Source organism: Trachurus japonicus, chromosome 13, assembly GCF_045865225.1.
Source record: "Trachurus japonicus isolate A0001 chromosome 13, Traja_1.0".
Taxonomy (NCBI): domain Eukaryota; kingdom Metazoa; phylum Chordata; class Actinopteri; order Carangiformes; family Carangidae; genus Trachurus; species Trachurus japonicus.
In genome coordinates, this window is record NC_140919.1 from 16526695 (window position 1) to 16551298 (window position 24604).

General features: G+C 40.8%; 1 protein-coding gene across 2 annotated transcripts in view; it reads right to left on the bottom strand.

Annotated features, from left to right (window-relative positions):
* LOC146975771 (chloride channel protein 2-like) overlaps window positions 1-24604 on the bottom strand; it is a 169569-nt gene that overhangs the window by 15140 nt on the left and 129825 nt on the right. Inside the window, exons 16-22 of one of the 2 annotated variants that reach the window (XM_085795009.1) lie at window positions 22143-22276; window positions 19805-19995; window positions 17270-17381; window positions 14375-14445; window positions 13842-13919; window positions 11898-11930; window positions 1892-1930 (exon numbers count right to left, since the gene is read on the bottom strand). In XM_085795009.1, coding sequence (XP_085651135.1) covers window positions 1892-1930; window positions 11898-11930; window positions 13842-13919; window positions 14375-14445; window positions 17270-17381; window positions 19805-19995; window positions 22143-22276 — 658 coding nt within the window. The remainder of the gene's footprint in view (window positions 1-1891; window positions 1931-11897; window positions 11931-13841; window positions 13920-14374; window positions 14446-17269; window positions 17382-19804; window positions 19996-22142; window positions 22277-24604) is intronic. The other variant, XM_085795010.1, reaches the window with a different exon arrangement.

Genomic DNA, 24604 nt, shown 5'->3' on the forward strand with positions numbered 1-24604 from the left:
ACTCTTAATTAATAAAGCTTAAAACATCTATTAGCATACTCAGTAACTATTAGTTAATGCGTTTAAGTGCAGCAAATATTAATTCAGTTTAGTTCAACATTTTGGCAAATTGGCCCATTGCAATAATCCCTATAGTTTTAGGAGTAGGTTTGTTTCCTTTATTTGTCGGTGCAAGCTATTTTTAGAACAGCAGAGCAGAGCCGCGAGCTGCTCAGAGCTACGCTACGGAGGCTCATGGGATTTCTTGTTTTCAAATACACAATCCAACAACTCCAAAACACTCTGGTGGACAAGTTGTGACCTACTGTACACATTCACCACGCTATGAGATAATAACAGAACGTTACGAGACAGAGTTGTTTTAGAGATAAATTCATGCAAAACCGCTGATGCGTGTTCCTGTCAAGGGCAGTTTTTCAGCAAGCAGTTTCTGCAATTACCTCTAAAACAACTCTGTTAACTTTCTGTTATTATCTCATAGCGTAGTGAATGTGCAGGTCACAACTTGTCCACCAGAGCGTTTTGGAGTTGTTGGATTGTGTAATTGATGAGTTTGATGAGGGAAATCAAGAAAACCCATCCGCCTCTGTAGCGTAGCTCTGAGTAGCTCACGGCTCTGCTCCGCCGTTCTAAAAACAGCTTGCACCGACAATTAAAGGTAACGAACCTACTGCTATGACTATAGGGATTATGTCAATGGGCCAATTTTCCAAAATGTTGAACTATCCCTTTAAATAGTTTATTGATCATCTACTGGCACTTTATTAATGATCTTATGGACCACTGACATCGACTAAATAACTAGTTAGTGATTGATATAAAGCTTAATTATCTATAAATGCTGAATCCATCATTTATCAGGCACAAAAATACAACAATTAATCACAATATAGATGAGCTCATTATTCTAGAATTAATCATTTATATCTGTGTGGTATCAAAGTAAGACTTTATAAATGATAAATGAATACTTAACTGGTGCTTAATAGTGTGTGGTTACAGTATTATAACGTTCATGTTGCAGTTGGGAAAAATGGGATTTTCTGTCATTTTTCAGGAATTTTCTCCAGGGACCAAGAACTTTTTGAGAAACTTTACACACACACACACACACACACACACACACACACACACACACACACACACACACACACACACACACACACACACACACACACACACACACACACACACACACACACACTGTGGAAACTGATCTGTTTCTAAAAAAGCAGCTGCAGCTGACTGTTTAGTTTTGATTCTGCGTTTTCTCAAGATGGAGTCCAAGAAGAAAGATTACGACAGACAGACTGACAACAAGCTGCAGGCCTCGCTCAGCGTTTATATAAAAGACGGCGATGTACATCGGGAACTGGAAACGATAACCTGCATCACCATTGGCCTGATTTGCATAATCTTCTTGTGACTTTAGGTGGAAACATAGACGACAGCAGGTCACAAGAAACTTTTACTACCTGAAGAAAAAGTGCACGGATCTTACTTTTTGGTCATAATGCACCTGTTTTCACATCTTGTTTTTTCCTCTGTGGTACCATGATTCATTGCGACACATTTTTTGCACTTTACCACATCGTAGTTTTACTAATATTTCAACAATTTGACTGTAAAGAGTCAATACAGCAACAAAAGTGTGTTAATCCACAGCTGGAAATAGACCTTATTCTCCTTTGTGGGCCTTAGAAACAGCATCAGCATCAACATATCTTTGCAGGTTTGTGCTCAGTTAGTGATAAAGACTACAGTGCAAGTCTCTTTACATTAGAAATCAATACAGTAGGTTAATAAATGAAATATGCAAACATCATGTACAAGTTAAATCTTACAGAGCTTGAGGAGGAAGGAGGAGTGTGTGTGTGTGTTTGTATCTCACCTCTCTGATGGTCATGTCGTCCTCCGGGTCTGCATCATCCTGCAGAGATGAAGGGAACGGTAACACAGTCAGAACAGAAAACACACACTTGCACACAAATAACAATGTAAAAAGCATGATGATGAAACGGTAAACACTTTTTTGTCCAGTTGCTTTTTTTTTTTTAACTCCATAAACATTTACTTTGTAGCTGTTTCACCTCTGGCCTCAGCGCACAGAAGGTGAAGTGACTCTGGAAACACATTATCACCCATGCGTCACATCGTAAGTGTTGTACGGCGGCGGTGTCGGCGCCGTGTTGAGACAGATGGACAGAAATGGAATGAGCGACTAAAAGAGCGACTACAGTAGATCTAATGAGCGCGGGGGATGTGATGTATGACATGTCAGAGCAGATGATCATTATGATGATGGATCTGCGGCGAATCTCTCTCTCAGCTCACGGCTCTCGCCACTGACAAGCTGATACCGTTTGACACGCCGGAGTCAAACCGGCAACCCTGGCTGCAACCACTACAGAGGTACGGGAGTGTGTGTGTGTGTGTGTGTGCGTTACCAGGGTGTGTGTGCGTGCGTATGTGTGTGTGACGGGCTGTGAAATGCGATTTCAAAGTGTTTAGTCATGTGCTTGAGTATAAGTATTTACTTTCTCAGGATTGAACGCAGGAGAACATGTGTGTGTGTGTATGTATGTATGTGTGTGTGTGTGTGTGTGTGTGTGTGTGTGTGTGTGTGTGTGTGTGACCCAGGGGCTGATGGGAGCCCTGAGCTCATTTATCCCCATCGCTGTGGCGGCTGACTTGTCGGTAACCCTGGCAACCGCTGCCGCAGGGTGGAAAAAGAGGTGCCCTACTGTAGGATTATGCAAGCAGAGGCCAGACGTGCCTGGAGTTGATGAGACAAAACAAACAATACACACACACACACACACACACACACACACACACACACATACACATACACACATACACACACACACATGTACACACACACCTACAGCCCTTTATCACTGCTGTCTCACTGATCATTCTGCTTGTCACACAACATAAGGGCACTCTGAATGTCGCCAAGACACACTGTTGTTACCGGGTAAAATGTAAACTAAAGAAAGATGGAGGGATCAAGTCACTTTGGTGTGTGTGTTCGCAGGAGAGTGTGTGCAGGAGAGAGAGAGAGAAAGAGGTGGGTGTGTGCATGTAAAACAGGTGCTTTCAGGAAGATTAGCTGCTCGATTAAGAGAGCAAATCCGTGCTTTCAAAACATGAGTGAGGCGCAAGTGTGTGTGTGTGTGTGTGTGTGTGTGTGTGACAGTGAAATCAGATGCACTGTGTGGGCACAATTCAAATGAGATTTGAGTGACGAGCTTGCAAGTGTTTGTGTGTTTGTGTGTGTGTGTGTGTGCAGAGGCATGTGAGAGGCCACAGAGCTCGGTTGCCGTGACGTTTCTGAGACCAACAGACAAAAGAAACGATCCATCTTCACTTCCGTGCAGCGACCGCATTCATCCAATCAGTGGCTACTGTCAGTCCAACACCGGGTCAGAGGGGAGCACACAAGCTTGCACTTAAAGACTGCTGCATCACACACACAGACACAGACACACACACACACACTGCAGGATTATGTCGAGAGAGTGTGGTGATGGTGGAAGTTTGGATAAGAAGGAGCTTCCTCTCACTTTAAACTGAGCAGAAAGAAGAACAGGTGAGTTCTTTACACCTGCAAGTTTTTAACATCTGCTTCTTCTATAAAAAATTCAGTTCATCCACAGAATAGTAGCTATATTTACACCTAAGGGTATTTAGCAATGCAAAAAAGTTTTGGTTTTATTTGGAGTGTTTTTATAAGTTCTAGTGAAGCAGCGTGCATAAATCAAAAAAAGAAAAAAAAAAGGCCATAATTTTTCTAGTGTGAAGGGTTTATTTCGGCACAAACTTCACCATCTTTACTGAAAAAAATAGAAATGAAAAACATTAGATATCGATTTATTTAACAGATAAAAAGATGACCGTCCAGTTAATGTGCTAACATCGGTTAATTAGCACTAAATGTTAAGTACAGCTGAGGCTGATGGGAATGCTAACAGTTTTAGAGCAGTTTTGCCATAAACCAAACTAATGGATAAACATTTTGATTTGATGGTGGCGCTAGATGAAAAATGTACTGTAGCATGCTAGTGTGTTAACATTCACTGACAGAAAACTAACCATTCCAGTTTAGTTTATTAGCATCTGCTAATTAGCAGAGTTCAGTAGTGGCTAATGGGAATGTCAATGCTTTTTTTTTTTACACAGATATTTGGCTATACAGTATCGAATGTATTGTATTCATATTGGAACCGTATCAGATTTTAACTAAGATGTTTCCACTAACTAACTAACTAACTAACTAACTAACTAACTAACTAACTAACTAACTAACTAAGTATTAAGTACATAAGTAAGTAAGTAAGTAACTAACTAACAACATGAACCTGAAGTCAAAACCTTGGTAAATTAAACTACAACCACCTGTGTGGCAGAACACAACTTGAGGGACAAGAGAGGTTATTGAAACTAACGTCATTATTTCTAACCTGAGAATTAATTCACTCCAGTTTTCAATTGTGCGTTGGAAGCAGCTTGTATTAATATGTGCAGATCTGATTTTAGCATCATCGTCATTAACACCCTCTCCAAGTGTCTCAATGACACAAGACGCTATCAAGTTTATCTCTCATGCTAATTTTAGTCATGTGCGCTGTTTCTGCTGCTGCCAACACACACACACACACACACACACACACACACACACACACACAGACCAACACACCACATGGTGCAACAGGGACACATTGCAACAATAATTAGTTACCACTCATGTGCGACCAATGCTCGTTTTGCTTATTGCTTTCACACTCTATTGCCGCTCTGTTTGTGTATCTGATTGGACTGAAGAGAGTTTAACACGACTGTGGAACAAGATCTTTAACGACTTTGGTCAAACTACTGTGACGTGTGTGCAACAATGACGCAAAAACCAGTGGTACCCTGCAAAGACTACCTGAATGACACCCATCAGACGCCCAAAGCTCTTTTTAATAACAACACTGGAAGAGAAACCTGCAGTGGAGTCCTGACCCCGAAAGTATCCGGTATCAGACATTGCATCAGTTCACCCTCAAAACAAATTACAGTCAGTGTGTCGCACTCATCTCCTCCTGATAAGTTCACTCTGTCTGCTGTATATCTCCTCTGTGTTGTCTGAAATTATTCAGGAAATGAAAACTTCATCCCGTCCCCTGAATATTCCTCCTATCAGATACCTGAAGGACAGTTTTTAATGGAGTCGGTGTCTTTGTAGTAGCTACAACTTTAAATAAAAAAAAAAACTTGCAGCCATTGGAGCCTATTCTGAAAAAGAGCTAACACTTGACCCTGGTGATTTAATAATTACTGCCCCATTTCACTATTCATCCTTCTTGCTCTTTGGTTCTTTAACTGTAATCTCTTCTGTTTTATCAATGAGAACAGTGTCCGTTTGATAAGAGATCATCACAGCCGCCTGTTACTCTGAAATCCATCATCACTCGTCCTCTTAAACTACATTCAACAGTGGTACGCCACATAGGAAATCATTATCCTATTGAACTGTCTGGACTCGTCTTTTAGCAACAAGCTCATGTTAGTTTGATCAGTTAGATTATACCAGGCTGGAACTCATACTAAAATGGTTTTTCATTTAGCAAAGAATAAATCTATTTAGACTCAATCTGCACTGCAGTAATGAAAAGCTGTTGCAACCAACTCCAAGAGTATTTTCCAGTATTATGCAATGGTTTTGATGACTAAAGATCCTGCTACAACTGCCTGACCCTGTTGTTCTTTACTGACACACTGGCTTCAGTTAATCTGTTGGGTTGTATTATGCTCATCACAAATTCATCTCCTTGTTGGTATTAAAAGTTGTTCTTTGATTGACAAAAATGCGCTTCACCATTAAAATGTAGGTTTTGAACTCAGTGTTATCGATGTGTAAATCAGTCACCAGTGCTGTTCAGGGAAAACAGTCAATAATGTAAACAGGACGTGATGGTAGCATCACGATCAGCTTCAACAGGAGGAGTTTAGATAACTACACAACTAATGTAACAAACCTGATATGAGTTTGGTATCCTTACACATGCAAACATAGTGAGATATTTCACTTTATATATAACTTTTATACTTTTTCATGTATATACTTTTCACTTTGATTTTATCACTTGTCTTGTGTTACTGTATTTTCAAGCAGAATAATTTCTTGTCATCTATCTCATTTTTGCATTTCAGAGTTGGTAGTTGTGTTTGAGAAATATCTAATTATGCCAATGTACACAACAATATTTGCTAATCCAAGCTAACAACAGTAGTATTTTATTGTTTGAGGAAGTGTGTCTTTGCAATTTTTGTGAGACCGAATTCAAAATCTTTCTGATCTACATTGTTGGTTACAGAATTTGATCAAGAGTCAAGTCAGTGATCAATTTTAAGTAATTTCCTTTTTGATCTAGAAGGGTGAGTGGACCAACATTAGTTGAGTCACCTGGATCGATCACTACCACCTGGATGATACCAGGTCTAAATGTATAGTAACATCTAACGCGTAGGAACATCCCGGGTGTTCGAACTCTAAATGTCAACCTTCGACTTCACGCCGATGACACTGACATTTACTCCAGCTCTGTCCTCCAGAGCAATAGAAAGAAAGAAAACTGCACTTTCTCTTGAACTTAATGTCGGCCATTAAGGACAGAACGTCCTTAAATGTTGTGCAGCTGGATCCCAAAAAACATTGACATGTGTGTAATTGGACTCAGCAGTTCGACTCCAGATGTCACAATGACTTAGCTCATTATCTCCGAGCGTCGGAGATAATTCTGCAGCAATTCTTCATAATAATGTAGGATAAACACGACAGGCCAGTTTTCGAAGTTCTACTTCTTTTTCAGCTTGTGATCAAATCCTTCCTCTCTTGTCATTCGTACTTTTACATCAGTCTCTAGCAGAGCTGTAATTGTCTCTAGGAGCTGCTGTTCTCTCACTACATTTCTCTATCATTTTCTCAGACTGCTTTTCAAGGTGGACGAGTGGAAAGACGTGAAAGTATAAACCCAGTTTTGTGGGGTTTTTTTGACCCAGGGGTTTGTTGCTGAGCAGCCAAACAACAACCGTTAAGGCGACAAGCGATGGAGACATATATTACTCCTCCAACACTTCAATGCAACTTGTCTTTTCTCTCTTGCATCAAGTGTGTGTGTATTCCATGCAACTATATATAAATATATATATATACATATATACGTCAAGAAAGATGCACATCCCCAAATGATCTAAAGAAACAAGAAGAAGAAAGGAGAAAAACACTCAGAGAAATAAAGAGGGGAAAAACCGAGATGCCAAAAAAACTGAGCCCACAAGCCATCATAAATAAAGCATGGCTGCATTACAAAGATGCAAGAGTGTGGAGGGAGGAATAATGAGAAAAAACAGTGAGGAGAGAGGCTGAGCGGCATTATTCCTCGGAAACAGACTCCTGATGTCATTTACCCTGCATCAATATTTCACAGCCTGGATGGAGGGATGGAGGGAAGAAGGTGGGGGCAGATGACAGAGATATAAAAATGGCAGGAGGAGGAGGAAGAAGAGGAGGATTTTAGAAAGGAGGTAAGCTGCAGAGATCCAAACAAGATCCAGAAAACAAAGAGCGAAGGGAAACGATGAGAGCGGAGCAGACGGAGGACGAGGAGAAGGCGAGGGAGGAGGTGGAGGGAGGAAGCAATAACTCGATTCTTCCTCCACCGTGGGGGCGTATAACTCGGAGGTCTTGGGAGAAAAGAAAATTGATACATTTATTTGTCCACATTTTCGACTCAGGCCTCGACGGGCCTGGAGAAACCCAGTAATCAGCAGCGTTTCTCTGGCACGTGCACTTCTACGCTCCTGATGACAGGGAAATCAGGACGGCTGGCCTGTGCTACTGTAAACACACACACACCGAGTGCTACAGGGGTTCATTTACTAATTAGCTCACTGCAAGGCAATAATGACTAACACGCTTCTAGGCCCACTTAACACATCCAAAATTCATTGCACTAATAATACACCATCTGTCTGAGCGCTGACCGGACGAGACGCTCCTCGCAACAAATCACTGGACTTCATTAAATTACAACCAGCAGAGGCAGACGGGGGCCACAGGAAGCTTGACCGACGTCCACCAGCTCAGGTTAAACTCTGTAAAATATAAATAAAATCTGACATACTGTATGGTAAAATAGCCGTAAGCAAAAGCCGAAGTTAGTTAGTCACAACTGAACTGGCACTAAGATCTATTCTTATGTCCCAGACGCCCAAACAGTTTCACACTTGAAAGCAACAGATTTATATTTATTATCTGTGGAACTAGAAAGTTTCTGGTGCAACAGATGAGTTTAGGAGGACAAATAGTAAATAAATACATATCTCGGTGTTATTTACACCATTTGTATCAATCCAGAAGATTAACATTTTATTATGAAATTTAATGTTTATATTCTAATATTGCCTAATAATCTGCAGGTCTACATTGAAGACTTTTTTTAGATCTTTTTAAGACCATCAATAATGCAATTTTAATGCAAAACCTAGGGTATAAAGGAAAAACTGAAGGAATTACATGCAAAATACTTATTAATGACAATTAATTAACAGACTGAACCTTCCCAAGTTGCAACATTCCCCGCAGATGCCCTGTTAATAAATTAAAAAAAAGAAAAAAACACTAGATAAAACTACTTAAATCACATTTCTTATGTCAAATTTAGTCAAAAGTAAATACTGTTACTACCTTTCTTGTTTTTCATTTTTATTCAGGGACTTTTTGTAACAGAAGAATTTCCAATTCAATAAAGTAAATTCTGATTCTGATCAGTCCACTAAAGCGCTTAAGGAAAATAACACTACATCAACATTAACTACATTCATTCCTTTCTCTGGGAACTCTTCAAAGACCCCTCGGGGTCCGTAGTCCTGCTTTTGATAACCATTGTTCAAACTACAATAGTTTCTGTCCTGCAGGCTAACAGATACCAGATGTCACTGACAGCTAGACCAGTAGGGGGTTGGACTTATGTAAATGAGATGCAAATGAGCAGCACTGTGTTACCTGGCTCCCCAGGTAGGTGAGAATTCAGAACCGTTCAGGCTGGATTTCTCACTAAACTAGTTTGAGGAGTGCCTACATTCAAATGGCCACATCTTCTTTTAATATTTTCAGATTTCCATGTGTTAAACATCGTTGGAAAGCTTAGAAACTACAGTTTTAGGATCTGTAAATAACTTGCACATAAAACCTGTCACTACTAAACAATACATACATACTTGCATATTTACAATGGATTGTGTAAAGATTGAAATATGTAGAGTATTGTAATAAATGCAGCACAGACACCACATGCTAATTAACTACTGTCCTAAAGTAACATTTGGAAAGTGGAGAATATGAAAAATGATTCAGCAGCTTCTATTATTATTGAATTACATAATTTCCAAAATGCTACTCATGTGTAGCAGCACTTGGGGACACGATTTGATTCATAGACCAAATATCAATAAATGAGCTCAAGTGATATTAAGAAGTAGCTGAGAAGTTTTTAGTGAGTCTGTTGAAAGGTACAACACTCTTTATGATCTGCCGTGTAACAGCGCTGCAGCTCATCCTTCAAGGCTTCACTCTGAATTTCATTTCACAGCTCCTCTAAATGGGTCTCCGTGCTGCTCGAGCTTCCTAAATCTGCACCTAAACCTGTAATTGATGGAGTTAATAACCTTCTCTGCAGCCTCGATTATGTCCAACTCGGAAGTAGGAGTTTAAATAGGGAAAAAAAAAGTGGGATGACCTCTGTTTGAAACATGTTTGATAATTTGCCAAGCAATGTTTTCAGATTAGAGGAGGATCCTGTGTCCTGTGTGAATAAAGCCAAGAAGCCTCCCTGCGTCCCTGAACGCCACACTGTACCCACTGACTAACACACTTGAATGGAAAGATGTCATTTTGCAGGAATAAAGCTCCACCACTGTGGCGAATTAACAATGAGAGGTTTGAAAAATGAAAACTGTGACATTGCACTTACGACTTCTCAAAGTCTTTTAGAAAAAATTCTGACCTTTAACGTAGCGAGCAGCCCTATCAGGACAATCAATGTCAATTTAGCCGCCAGTGCACACGTGCTGAGCTGTTGCAGACGGACCGTGTAATGAGCTGCGTTTGTGCTGTAAATACGAGAAACTGGTACATCTTCTCTCTATTTTTCATTAATCTCTATGATTATACAGTTGAAGGAATGTGTTTCCTCATTCACCTCAAACTAAAAGTTCCTCCACTGTGTTTCAACGGCAGCTCTGTGGCGTCATGGTGTGAAATACAAGCCTCAGGGTTCACATTTTTACGCCTCTGACAGAAAAGAAAAAGGAAAAAAGAAAGAAAAAAACTCCCTCCTCTGTTATTAATTTTCTACTTTTCTTCAGGCGAGTGTGTGTGTAATTGTGCAGCATGGATTGTGTTAAGGAACCAGGAGTGTTTGATTTTGATTTTTGGGACCATATTTTTTTTTATATTTTATGGTATTTCATAAGTGGAGAGTGATGATTTCAAGAAACCACAGAGTTGGATGTTAGATGTTTCGATGGTATCTGTGCACAGTCTGAGGAGCTGATGTTGTCAGTGATTTTTCTCTTACATACCAACAAGATTAAGACTTCACGGTGTAATTTATTAGCTGTTGAACCACGAGTTGTAACAAAGCCCGGAGCAACAGATGACGAATGATCTGACACTGCTCTGTGCTTGTGAATGATTGAAAATGTGTACAAGACTTCAATAGTTGTCACTGACATGTGAAACTAATGGAGCCCTTAAAAGTGCCTGAAGTCTAAATCATTAATAGTGCTAATAGAGTTACACTGACACTGTGACTGAGAATCTCAAGCAATGTGTTTATAATTATACCCAAGTGACGTTGTGGACAAATAAACATTTCTATCAGGGTCAATAGTTCACATGATGTCATAGCAACATAGCGTAGATTAGGTAGAGTTAAGGTCTCCAATTAAGACTGGGCTGCTTTTTGAGATAATTATAGTTTAATTAACTGGCCTTTGGATTCTGCTAAAAACATTTTGATCATCTGAAAATTAAATCAACAAAACATTTTGCTTTGCATCATTTCTTTCTTCTTTCTTTTTAAATTTTTTTTAATTCATGTTTGTTTTATGTGTGTAATTTGTCTTGCACTGGTTGTATTTCTCTGTATTCACATGAAGTGCCCTTTAAAATGCTCCCTGGGTAACCAATAAAGTTTCTTGAATTGAGAATGCCATTTCATTTCACATCTGTTTAGAGTGAGTTATCACAATTTCATACACAGACAGTGAAAAGACAGGATTTTTATGGGAAACACACACTACAAGCTAGTTAGCAATTAATAGTAGCTACTTCAGCAAAATGGCTAACAAAGAGTATCATCTGCCAAATCAACCCACAAATTATCATAATATACACTAATCTAGTTGTCACAGGATGTAGCATGCTAACAACGCGCTAAAGGGTAACTTTAGATAACCACCCTTAAACTAACAAAAACTGTATTATGTTTTGAAGTATAAAGTAGAAGTCAATAAACACAATATATAACTATTCAACAGCTGTATTTACGTTACTATACTGTACCCTGAACACACTTTTATTTGCCTGCTGTCCCAGACAAAATGTCTCTATCACAACTGTTGTTTCTTTAATGTTGTTTTTGGATGATTAAAGCACTGAATTAGTAGAAAATGTGTGCAACAACGGAGACTTTAACAACCAGTGTACGAGATGATCAAGAAGACAAAGATCCACTGTGTTCATTAGCGAGTCTGGAAGTCTGTTTCTGCTCTTTCATCTTCAGACTCAATTGAAATAAAAAGTAAAAACAGACATTTAGAAGAAATGTGGACATCATGCTCACCCCGTAGAAACTCTTTAAGTTCGGCGGTGGCTCCTAGTGAATGAAATGACATTACACGTGATGAGTGAGAGGCGATTTCACGGTGATTTGATACGAAAGGCTTTAAATGATTATAAATGAATCACTGATGTCGAAACATGTTGAAAAATTGTGTTTTGATTGTGTAAATTTTAATAGTGTTTGATTTTTTGGGGGGTTGGACGTCGTCTGATCGATTGTCATGCAACGCCGGATGATCTGGTATCGTGGGAATCATTTGTCTCAATTCACAATCACACGCTCGTTCCATTGATTGACATGCATCGCTGCTTGGTCGCTGGTAATTGGACAGCGACGGGCGGCGGCTTCTGCTGCTGCATCCCAGTTTGTGGCTGATATCTTCCAATAGCTCCAAGGACTTCTCATGCATCATCATCATCATCATAATTTCGTCCGAGCTGCTGCTGGAGCGCTGTCGTTCAAATACCTGCCCGCCGCTAATGAAGAGATATGATGCTCCTATCCTGGAATTTAACGCTGCATGCACACAGGAGCTCACACCCCCCCGTCCCTCCCTCCCTTCCTCTCCTCCCTCCCCTCCATTGCACATTAAACACATATATAGCATGGCGACTTTCATCAATTACAAAGAAAGCGATGGGACTGTGGGTCACTCCAGGAGCAGGGTGGGGGGGGTGCGGGGGGGACTGCTCTGGGAGGCCGTCACTGATCGGACGCCTCGGGTGACACAGCTGATGATGGACAGCACAGCATGCTCGGTTGAACGGCCTCGTCCTCGTAGACCACTTGCCCGGTAATTTAATTTTAGAAGATGTCAGCAGAGGGATTTAATTTCACCCCATGAACCCAGGGCTCTGATGGGACTTCACAGGTTTTGAGAAAAACTTAAAGCGATAGTTCAACATTTTGGCAACTTGGCCCATTGCCATAATCCCTATAGTCATAGCAGTAGGTTTGTTACCTTTAATTGTCAATGCAAGCTATTTTTAGAACGGCGGAGCAGAGTCGCGAGCTGCTCAGAGCTACGCAACGGAGGCTAATGGGATTTCTTGGTTTTCCTCATCAAACTGATCAAATACACAATCCAACAACTCCAAAACGCTCTGGTGGACAAGTTGTGACCTGCACATTCACCACGCGATGAGATAATAACAGAACGTTACGAGACAGAGTTGTTTTCAAGGCAAATGCAGAGATTGCTTCCCCGAAAAACTGCCCCCGACGGGAACGCGCATCATGTATGCATAAATTTACCTCTAAAACAACTCGGTTTCGTAACGTTCTGTTATTATCTCATAGCGGTTGTAGTTGGATTGTGTATTTGATGGGTTTGATGAGGGAAACCAAGAAATCCCATTAGCCTCTGTAGCGTAGCTCCGAGCAGCTCGCGGCTCTGCTCCGCCGTTCTAAAAATAGCTTGCACCGACAATTAAAGGTAACGAACCTACTGCTAACACTATAGGGATTATGGCAATGGGCCAATTTGCCAAAATGTTGAACTATCCCTTCAAATCTGCTGATTGAAATTGTAGCGAAATAACTAAAGTGTTCCAGATGCTGGTCAAAACAGAAGTTTATGTGAGTCAAAGATAAAAAAAAAAAAGATATATTATATTAGATAAATAGAATATTTGACACATTGTTTCTGCAACCTCTGCTGACCACACGACCAGTTAAAGCTGATCAAGACGAATGGATCCAGTGAAAGGTGAGTGGGCGGGGCTTACAGGTTGGACGAGGAAGAGGATGTTCAACGCTTTTTTTGTTTGTTTGTTTGTTTGGGCACAATGGCACGGACGGGCTTTTGGCTGAGCCTGGGCCATCGGCATTTTTGGGATTAGCCCTGAGATGGAAATGACGGTGGTGGTGGTGGTGACGATCGATTGATTGGCAGATGAACCTGTTGCCGGGCGGATTCCGGTAGCCCCGATCGGTGGCTCTTACCACGACAGATATCCTGACTCGTTTGGACGGCTTCCTGAGCTCAGGAGACGAGGGGCGGCTCTCCATGTTGTTGTTTTTCTTCCCGGGGACGACCAGAGACAAGCACACAGCGTTACAACAACAACCTCAACGTCAGAGTGACTTTGCAAAATAATTGAAAAAAATAAAATAAAAAAGTGCAATTCTTCCTTGCAAACGCCACTTTGACATTTGCAAACTTCACTGCAATGCTGAGAGGAAGAGAAATAAAACTGAGAGCTTATTTTTTATGAAACAAGCCATTAGCAGCAGGAGCAGGTTTCTCTGGAAAAGGTTTTAAATCGAGGCCGACTGAGATACAGTGTGTGTGTATGTGTGTGTGTGGGAGGTGCTGTACTGTAGAGCGTGAAGGACTGTATGTGAGAGATAGCATAGGACTGTGTGGGTGCACAGAATGTGTGAACGACAGGATGCGAGACACCATGTGTGTGTGTGTGTGTGTGTGTATGTGTATGTGTGCGTAATGGGTGTATTCGAGGACACGGCTCTCTCACCTCGAGGCCTTCTGTGTCTGGGCTGGCACAGAACAGGTTCTTTAAAGCAATGCCCGAGTTATCATTTGGACCTGAGAAAGAGAGAGAGAGAGAGGAGAAAGAGTGAGAGCAGTGAAACCATCAGAGATCCCGGCTCTCCATCTGTTAGATAATCGGCTGCCGTCTGTTTGCGGACCTAATCTTGCCGCTCTGGTCTGAACAAGTGTTACAACAACGGTTACATCATGAGCAGAAAATCACTGAAACCTGAACCTGGAGGATGAATCTACACAGTTTTTTTTTTAAAAACTGATTAAACATGAAACTGAACAATTTACAGGTAATTTCACCTTGACAAGAAAAACTTTCTGTCTGTGACATTAATAACGTGCACATCATTTTCCAGGAGATTTTCAGTGATGATCTTTGCTCCAACAGGTCTGAAGACGAGTCATTTTCTACGTTTCTTTATTGTACATTTATTTACTCAGATTGCTGCTGTGATGATTCCTCTCCTCCACCCTCATTAATGTGATTTAATGTGTCCATTTAAAACAACTGAATTTATCATAAAGCTGCTCTCAGTTATGCATTCACAGAATTTACGGTTTCTGTTGTCAGAAAACGAAAAAAAACAAAAAAACATGTTTATCTGAGTCTCTTCCAAGCTGCTGTTTTATAACCTAAACATCATCTGACAAAAAACACCAACAAATTTCCTGTTCCACATCAACACACAACTTCTAAATCGTAGAAACAGAGGTAGGACAAATCATTTTCTGGGATGTCTAAATCTTTTTTCTTTTATCTCTCCCATTTTCCATGTGTTTTTTTCCACAACTGGAAAATTGTTCAGAATTGTTCATGTTTTCCAGGATGCATGAGAACCTTACTAATAAGTTATACAGACAGTCCACTGAGGCTACGTCCATACTTTTATATTTTACATTTAAAAGGCAGCTCCTCTGCCATGTTTTCACTTCTCGCCTGGATGGGTCTAATCAGCCTCGACTACCAGCAGTGAAAGCAACATGGAATATATCATACTGTATTGTATATAACTACCTGAAGGAGCCAAAACTCATACAGTAGCAGAATAAAAACCCTTAAGTCAACAAATATTTCTTATCCACACAGCTCTTGTTAATGAAATTTAGTTTCCCTAATTTATAATAAAGTAAAAAAAAAGCTGCACTAAAAGTCTACAGATTCATCCACAGTTTGATTTCGTCCACAACAAGATTCACAACATAGAAAACTCTACAGCTCCACACTTTTTTACTTCACAGTGAGTTTATACACTGTTAGATCAAAAGCAGAACCAAAAACAAACATCGAAATGTAAATGAATCAGCAGTTGGTCCATGCAGAAGGATCTAACATGTAAAAAATAACCAAACACACTCAAACCGAGAGCTCCAGACCTTCATTAGCTGTTGGACTCAGCAAACATAAGATATTGTTCTGCCCACAGCTGCTGCGTGTGTTTTGGTGGATGTCTGAAATGTTCCAGTTAGTTTAAAATCCAGTGGAAACACAGAAAGAGTCCAGACCCAGAGTCTCATTAGAAATAAAACATGACATATAAGACAATGACGATGGCACCAAACCTGGACGACAACAACCACCGGACATCTGTGACAGAACCAGAGTAAACTTCAGCACAGAACAGAACAAACTGAGCAGCAGATTATTTGGGCTCAGTGAGGAAGATAATAAATAAATAGATAAATAAATAAATAAAACACACACACACACACACACACACACACACACACACACACACACACACACACACACACACACACACACACACACACACACACACACACACACACACACACACATACAGACCACAGCCTGCTGGGCTCTGAGACTGGTGGACACAAACAAACAAACAGAAGAAAACAGACTACGCCAGCAGAAAAGCACAGACTCAGTGTTGACCAGAGGAAAAACTCACACTGACGACCAAGCAGCAAAATAAAATATATTAATTAATTATAGTCTTTAACTAAATCAAGTCTTATATTTAACCATGTTCTCTTACATTTATTATTGTAGTTACTGTGCATCTTGTACAAAGAGCTGTGGAAAACCTTCAAACCTTCAAACTGGCTGAAAATTTCAAACATGTTGGTGGAACCAGATCCAGAAACAACATAGAGGCCAGATAAAACAGCTCAGAGCACTTAAACCAACCTGTTTTATCAATCATTGATGATTGATCATCCAGAACCAACTCAGAGCAGGGAGGATCAATTTATTTGTTTATCTATCTATCTATCTATCTATCTATCTATCTATCTATCTATCTATCTATCTATCTATCTATCTATCTATCTATCTATCTATCTATCTATCTATCTATCCATCTATGAAGACATTTTTCTTTCCAACAAAACTGTGCTGAAACTACTAACTAATACAGAATGATTGATTGATTTATTGATTGACTAATTCATCTAGAAAATAATCAACAAAGCTTTTTTTTTTTAAATCCTACTGTATATTTATGCATTAGAAAAACTTACAGTTACAGGCGAACATTTAATTATTTAAAAAAAAATCTTTCTATTGAGAGTTTTTAGAGAACATCCCCATTTTCTACACCATACATTTTTTACAGGGGAACATTTAAATATGACGAAGTGAAATGTGTGTGTATCATGTTGAGAAAAAGAAGACAGAAAAACGGGAGGGAGAGAGAGAGAGGTTATTTAGGTAGAGAGACTAAGAGAAGCTTTTAGTGTTATTTGACTTTAGACAGAGAGAGAGAGAGAGGCCATTACAGACACACTCCTTCCGGATCTATTAAATCCATCATACTTTCCTTTCTTCATTGCATCAACTGTCTACTGTTTGGAAAGTGTGTGTGTGTGTCTGTGTGTGTGTGTGTGTGTGTGTGTGTCTTACTGCTGGGGATCTCGGTGGGCCGCTCGACCACAGACGATCTCTTCAGAGCGGGTTTGAGGGGTTTCTGAGGGACGGGACGAGTGGGACTGAAGGAGGACTCCTCTGTAGAGATCTGCACACACACACACAGAGACACACAGACACACAGACACACACACAGATAAGAAACAGCGCTCCTAAACCCCCGTCCTGCTTAAAAGATCAACCCCTCTCTCCGTCTCTTACAGGGAACTCATTAGACAAATGGATGCACTTGTGCAGAGTGATGAGATGGAGGAGAATCAAAAGAGCGAAGAGAGAAGAGGCAAGAAAAAAGAAAAAAGAAAAAACACAAAAAGAAAGAAAGACATAAAAAAGAAACAGCTGGAGCTCAGAGTTAAAAGACGAACTCTCATGATGTTAAATTTCATGACTTCAATGACTTTCCATGACCTAAAAAAAAAAACAGAACTGGTTTCAACCATAAAACATTTCACAGATCAAATACTTGTGTGGAATTATTTATAATTCTGTGAAGTCGCCCATTTTGTAAATTCATTAATATTCCTGATACATGAGGCTGCTGTCGTCCTTTGATTATTGGACATCGGCCGGCTGGAGTTCCTTCAATAAAAACAACTCTTCCTGTTCTGTTTCTTTTTCTTTTTTAATAATTCTCCTTTTTGTCTTATGCAAAATAATGAAGAAGGCGGAGAAGCTGAACTATACTAAAAAAAACAAAAAAACAGAGTAAGGGGGAGAAAGGAGTTAAAGTTACAGATGTTAAAAACGTCACTATCGAGGGCTTTGATAAAAAGATGGCCTCTAAAAACCTGCAGTCAAATACGCCGAAAGTTACAGAGAGAGTTGGAGGGATGGTGTTAAGTCAGAGAAATGAAGAAAAGAGGAGGGAGATAAGGTAAATGAGCATCACACACACACACACACACACACACACACACAACACACACACACACACACCACACACACACACACACACACACACACACACACACACACACACACACACACACACACACACACACACACACACCAGAGCCGGAGGGTGCTCCACTCAGCCACTCGCTGCAAACGGATGAAATTGAAATGAAGACGGAGAAAAGAGATAAATCGACATTTGGAGCAGCAGAGTGCAGGAACCAATTTATACATCCAGCTAAAACCACGGCCGCACATCTCCAATTGTCTCTCTTAAACACACACACACTGAGCCTCATACGATCTCCTTATCTCTGTTATTGATGGCTTAATAACACATGTTAATGCTCGGAGCTATCAACCTGTCGCCCACACACACACACACACACACAAACAAACACAGAAACACACTTTGTGTTTCTTTACCTCCTCTTCTGTTGTTTTAAACCACCAGGCATATAGCGTGTGTGTGTAGAAGAAGTGGAGAATTGCAGCAGATGCAGTGCGTTCAGAAAGTTTTCAGACCCCTTCACTTTTTACACTTCTTTTATTGCGCTGTTGATTATTTCTAAATGGATAAATTCATCATTTTTGCCCATTTCACACTGAATAACTCCACTCCAGAACAAGTATTCACACCTTCTGCTTTAATTATCTCTGACATGTAACTAAAACTCAATTAAAAACCGGGACAGAAACTGAATCAGGAAGTCCAGTAAACTCTCTGTTCACCCAATGCTGTGTATTATAAGTAAATAAAACTATTTCTGAAGCTTTCAGTGTTTTCAGAAGCTTGTGGCCTCAATTATTGTGAAATAGAGGAAGTTTAGAGCCACCAGGACTTTAAAGCTGTAAAGGCCTGGGTCTGAATTATATTATGAATGAGACATTGCACTTTTTGTATTAACAAATTGGCAAAAAATGATCAATAAACTGATTATGAATGACTGATACTGAGTGTGGACTGATGGCAAAATAATCAATTTATAATTATATCTACAAAACAACAAAGAGTGTACACAGTGAAGGGATTTGTGTGTTTTCTGAAGCAACTACAAACAACTGTGCAGAAGATCTTGATTTCTTTCATCAAGTCGACTATTCTGTTGTTGTTTTTACTTATTTGATGCGTCAGTCTTAATTTTAAATGTTAAAACTTTTAAGAACCTGGACTAATTTTTTTTTATGCACAATGTGATTTTACATCAAATTTCTTTTATTTGAGGTTTTATCTCAGTTTTTTCTGAGGCTCACCTGGAAAACACTGTTGTCACACTAGTGAACCAATCAGGATTAAGCGACATACAGAAGCAGGATGTTATTTCTCTGAATGCGACATCTATGTAACTGAATTTTAAGATATTTTTCTCTTTGAAATAAAAATTTTGTACAAAATGTTTTCATGCAGTCAATATTCAGGATATGGTCAATATTCCGGTTTCTTAAACATTCGGAATAACCCGTTAATAACCTGGTTGGAACTGTCTTTTGTCTGACCACATATTCATATATTTGAAAAAACTGCACTTGAGCATCAGCAGCATGTGAACAGATAATAAAGAGCCAGACGTCGCTGTCTCTGGCTGTTGTGTTCCCTCCGGCTGCGGTGACCCTGACCTGGAAGCGGACCTCCTGACTGGCCCGGTGGCTCTCGTCCTCGCTGCAGGGGTTCGACACCACGGACATGCGCTTCTTCTCGGCGGCGGCTCGCTCCCTGATGTACTCCAGACGTCTGGGGCGGCCGAGCTGCAGGGAGAGCAGCGCCTGGAGCTGGGCGCGCTCGATGGAGCCCAGCAGGATCATGGACTCTGGGAAGGAGAGGAGGGTGAGGATGGGAGAGGAAGGAGAGGATGGGAGAGGATGGAGGAGGGGGGGAAAGGGGGATGAGAGGAAGAGAGTAAAACAGTTTTAGTGTGAAGAGTGAGCAGACTGCAGGAGATTCCTAACACATGTTGCAGCACTGCAGAGAGATCAGCTGAGTTACATAACAAGAGCCCAGAACACAGTGAATGTGTATGTACCAGCGTGTGTGTGTGTGTGTGTGTGTGTGCATGTGTGCATGTGTGCGTATGTGTGTGTGTGCAGGCGGGTGGCAGCTTGCTTGCTTTAAGTAATTGCCTTTGTGACAGTACTTGCTGATTATGTATTTGGTTAAATGCCGGAGCTAATTGTTCCTGCGCGATTACATAATTGAGACAGTGTTGGAATAACAAATCTGCACTTCAGCTGCGAGGTGGCGAGCGCCGGCCATCCCTGTACTGTCAATCAATCAACCAATCAATCAAAATCGCAGACTAATGAATGAGCACGTCGCCAAGGTCGACGGTGGGATTTGTTTCGGGTACACAGTGTGAGGGAACGCTCGGTCCGGCATCGAACGCGGACATCGATGATACGACGTCAGAGTCAGACGCATAAAAGACCTCATCATCTCAACAGCTTTGAAACATCAGATGAAAGTAGATCCGTCTTAAAATTATGAGCTTCATAAAAAGTCTGTGCTCCCCTGATGATTTATTTTCTCCAATACTTTTATTTAATCAAGTAAAGTGAAGAGGGTCAACACTTTTTGGTTTCATCTGAATCCTTTACATCTGCACACAGTGTAAATCATCAGGCTCTCATTTTCATTTCTAGACTTTTTATTTATATTTTTGATACCTGAGTTTTGTTTTACAGTATTCATTGGAAATCCTATTATTTGCTTCTTTAAGGGTCTTAAAGACCATTGACTAATTGGACACGATATTTGCACACGAAGCAACAAAACAGTGAACAATAAAAAGTGGCCATGAATATGTTCCCAAATATCAAAAATACTTTATTCTATTTATTAAAGCTGCAGTAGAACAAGCTACACACCATCACTTTATTATGGCAGTGATTCCCAAAGTGTGACCACTGCCCCCTGGTGGATCATGCAGATACTGCAGGTGGTCATTTACAATATACATAAAACGTTTTCAGGATGGTTAAATTTCAAATCTTTTTCTTAAAGCAGATATCAGTGGAATGTTTTTGTTAATATAAGTCCTAAATAGTCCTATTTTCCGTCAGCAATCACTTACATGAAGTATTTCAGCCTAAACACGAGTCTCTCCGTCACTCTGCTCTGCTGTAACCCGAGGAGAAAATTTTCCTTGTGGGATACAAGTGTTATCCAATGAGGGGAGAGAACGGCATGAAGGGCTGTGTGTGCAGCCAAGGGATGCGCGTGAATGTGGTGACGTAGCACGAGGACCAATTGATGCCTGACAAGGGCGGGGGCTGCTAACTCATGGTGCGTTCAAGGAAACTCGTACTTTGTGTTTTTCCTTCCTGTGAAGTCATACCAGTTCGATCTGGTACGAGTTCACGGGTCGGAAGTTACGAGTGGCCGTTATAGGGAACTTTCACAGACAACAGGACGGTAAAAACACGAGCTACGGGTTACCTGGAACGCTACCAAGTCGTAGTTGTGACTTGAAGCTGTAACTTACGGTTTCAAAAGCCTGCCTTGAACACAGCATTAGCCGAAACGGCCGTGCCGCTGTTATCTGCTTTAATCTTTGTTTCTTCAGGTTTATATTGTGTCAGATGTTGTAAAATTTGCATTAAATTTCTAGTAAGTAATTCGTATTCGTAAATTTTATTTACCAATTGTTATGTGTCGACTTATATAAATGACTTATGACATTTATAGGGGGTAAGTACAGATTATGCTCTTAAAGTCCATAGATATAACATTTGGGGGAACAATTTCTGATTTGTATGTGGGCTACAGCATTAAAATCTGTTTTATTTGTGGAAAAGTTTTATTTGTGTCCAACAATTCCTCCTTTTTGCTCCATATTTGGTCTCCACCAGTTGGTCTCGCGCTTTAACTACTTTAACTACTTTAACTACTTTAACTAATAATTTTACAATTCACAATGTTATTTATTAGTAGGCTAATTGTTGAGTGTTTGCGTCTCACCTGCTGATTCCACCAGGGCCAGAGTCTTCAGGTGACCCGTCAGCAGGACGTTATGGAGGTCCCGGTAGCAGCAGTTGAGGGTGATGTATCTCACATCCCGCACCATGATGTCCTCCACACGGATGTTATACTTCCTGTAATAAGGGGAAAAAAACAAAAACAAGAGGAGAAGGGTTTAAAAAACTGGCGATTGACATGAAGGGATGGAGGCGAGCTGTGAGGTGAAAGACGGACCCATTAAAGTATCAAATAACATTTTCCCTGAACATGCACACACAGCTGAGTTTTACAGTTATACATCGACTGCACAGACTTGGCGCGACATTTTCTGATGAGTTGTCACTGAACCATGACCTCACAGCGACACTGACAGCGCATCCTTCCTGCAGCTGACCGCCCAGTCCAATAACACGCCGCGCTGTCAACACGTCATCCGGATGTTAGCGCTAGCACCGGCGCGGCCATGTGTGACATTGTGTGAGCAGATCTTGCCTCAGCACATTCACACGCCTCGGCTACAGCAGTCATAAACACTCAGCTCGCTCTTCCTGCCCGACTCTGCCAAAACCTGCAAACACAACAGCAGTCACTCTGCGGTTTCCGCTGCCAAAGTACCCGTAAGCCGTGCCAGGACACGGGCTTCGGCCAACCCCTCCGTCCGCTCCTTGTTGCGGTGACAACTCAATACATTGACCTCTCTCTGAAATACAAAGTTAATTTGATGACCGGCCCCCACAGCTCCACTGCTGCTCAACAGAGCGCTAAGTTGGTCAAGGAGCCCTGATACAAATTCCTGCTGCTGTCTTCTGAGCTCTGGCCAACATCTAAACCTCTTTATAAGGTTCTCTATGGGAAGTCATAGAAACCACTTTAGAATATATATTATCATGCAGTAGAGTCAGTTAATTAAAGTTATTCAAATGATAAAGAAATGTATATTTACTTTCATTTTAAAAATTGTGAGAAATCGGAGTAAATGTCAAAACCAAGTGGAAAAAAACTGCAGTTCCTCAACTGGCCACTTGAGGCTCCATAAGCAAGTAAATAAAAATTAAATAAGTGAACATTCGCCACACTATGAGGTAATAACAGCACGCTATGAGACAGAGTTGTTTTAGAGTTAAATGCAGAGACTGCTTCCTGAAAAACTGCCCCAGTGCCCCAGACAGCAACGAGCATCAGCGGTTTTGCATGAATTTGCCTCTAATACAACTCTGTCTCGTAACGTTCTGTTATTATCTCAGAGCGTGGTGAATGTGCAGGTCACAACTTGTCCACCAGAGCTTTTTGGAGTTGTTGGATTGTGTATTTGATGAGTGTGTATTTTGACGAACCTACTGCTAAGACATGGGCCAATTTGCCAAAATGTTGAACTAACCCTTTAATTAAGAGAGACAAGTTGTTTCTTTGTTATTTGGGTGAACTGACCCTTTAACGGGGGCTTACTGTAACTGAGGTCCCCATTTTGAATTCTGGTGCTCACAGTGTCAGTGCTGCTTCCTCCAATATCACCTGTCAATCAAACAGTGCAGGCCAAAGTCTGTTTTATTGAATTTCGCACTTAAAACTTCCCTTCTTCTTTTTTTTCTTCTCGCTGCTGTGACAGACATCTATCACACCGACTTCTCAGCCTCGTCCTCCTGCACCCACCGCTGTCAATAACACATAATGAAATTGACAGGGTGAATCTGATATATCAGTGTGCGATGGAGGATACAAACAAATATGGAAGTGAAAAAGGGAAAAATCGCCCTTGAAGGAAGCTTCGTTTTCCTGATGAACTGGCAGCCTCTTTTAATTTGCCAGTGGATCTGAGAGAATAATGTAATGCATGCCTCTGAACTGACCACAACCGCTGCCAAGACTAATTTCCCTCGGGGATATCAAAGGCAGTTGATGAAATCTGATTGGTTTCCTCTTAATTGAACCTCCTCCTCTTCCCCCCGCACGGGGCCGAGGCGATACATCTGATCAGTTGGAGCTATCTCGCTTTCATCCACTGGCTTATAGATTTAAGCCAAGATAAACAGAGTTATGGGGTTATGAATCCAGACTTATAGATCATCCATATTGTCCACAGCAGAAAAGGATGTTTGAAATGATCCGGAGAAAATGTGATCATCTCCTGTGGCTTCGCTCGCCGTCGGACGAACAGAGACGGAGACAAAGGTGGACCGAAGACGCTTCAACGCACTGTAATTGGCCGTTATGAAATGCTAAGAAACACACAGTGACAGCAATAGAAACAAATGGGACTGCACACACACACACGAACACACACACACACACGGAGAGTGATGTTATGTAATTGTTCCCACACTTGAGAGAGAGACTGGGCTGAAAAAAAAAGAAAAAAAGGAAAAAGAGGAGGAGGAGGAGGAGGTGGAGGAAGAGGTTTCATATGTGCTACTGGGTATGATTAGAGAGAAGGAGTGAGTACCAGTATATCTGTAGTGTGTCTG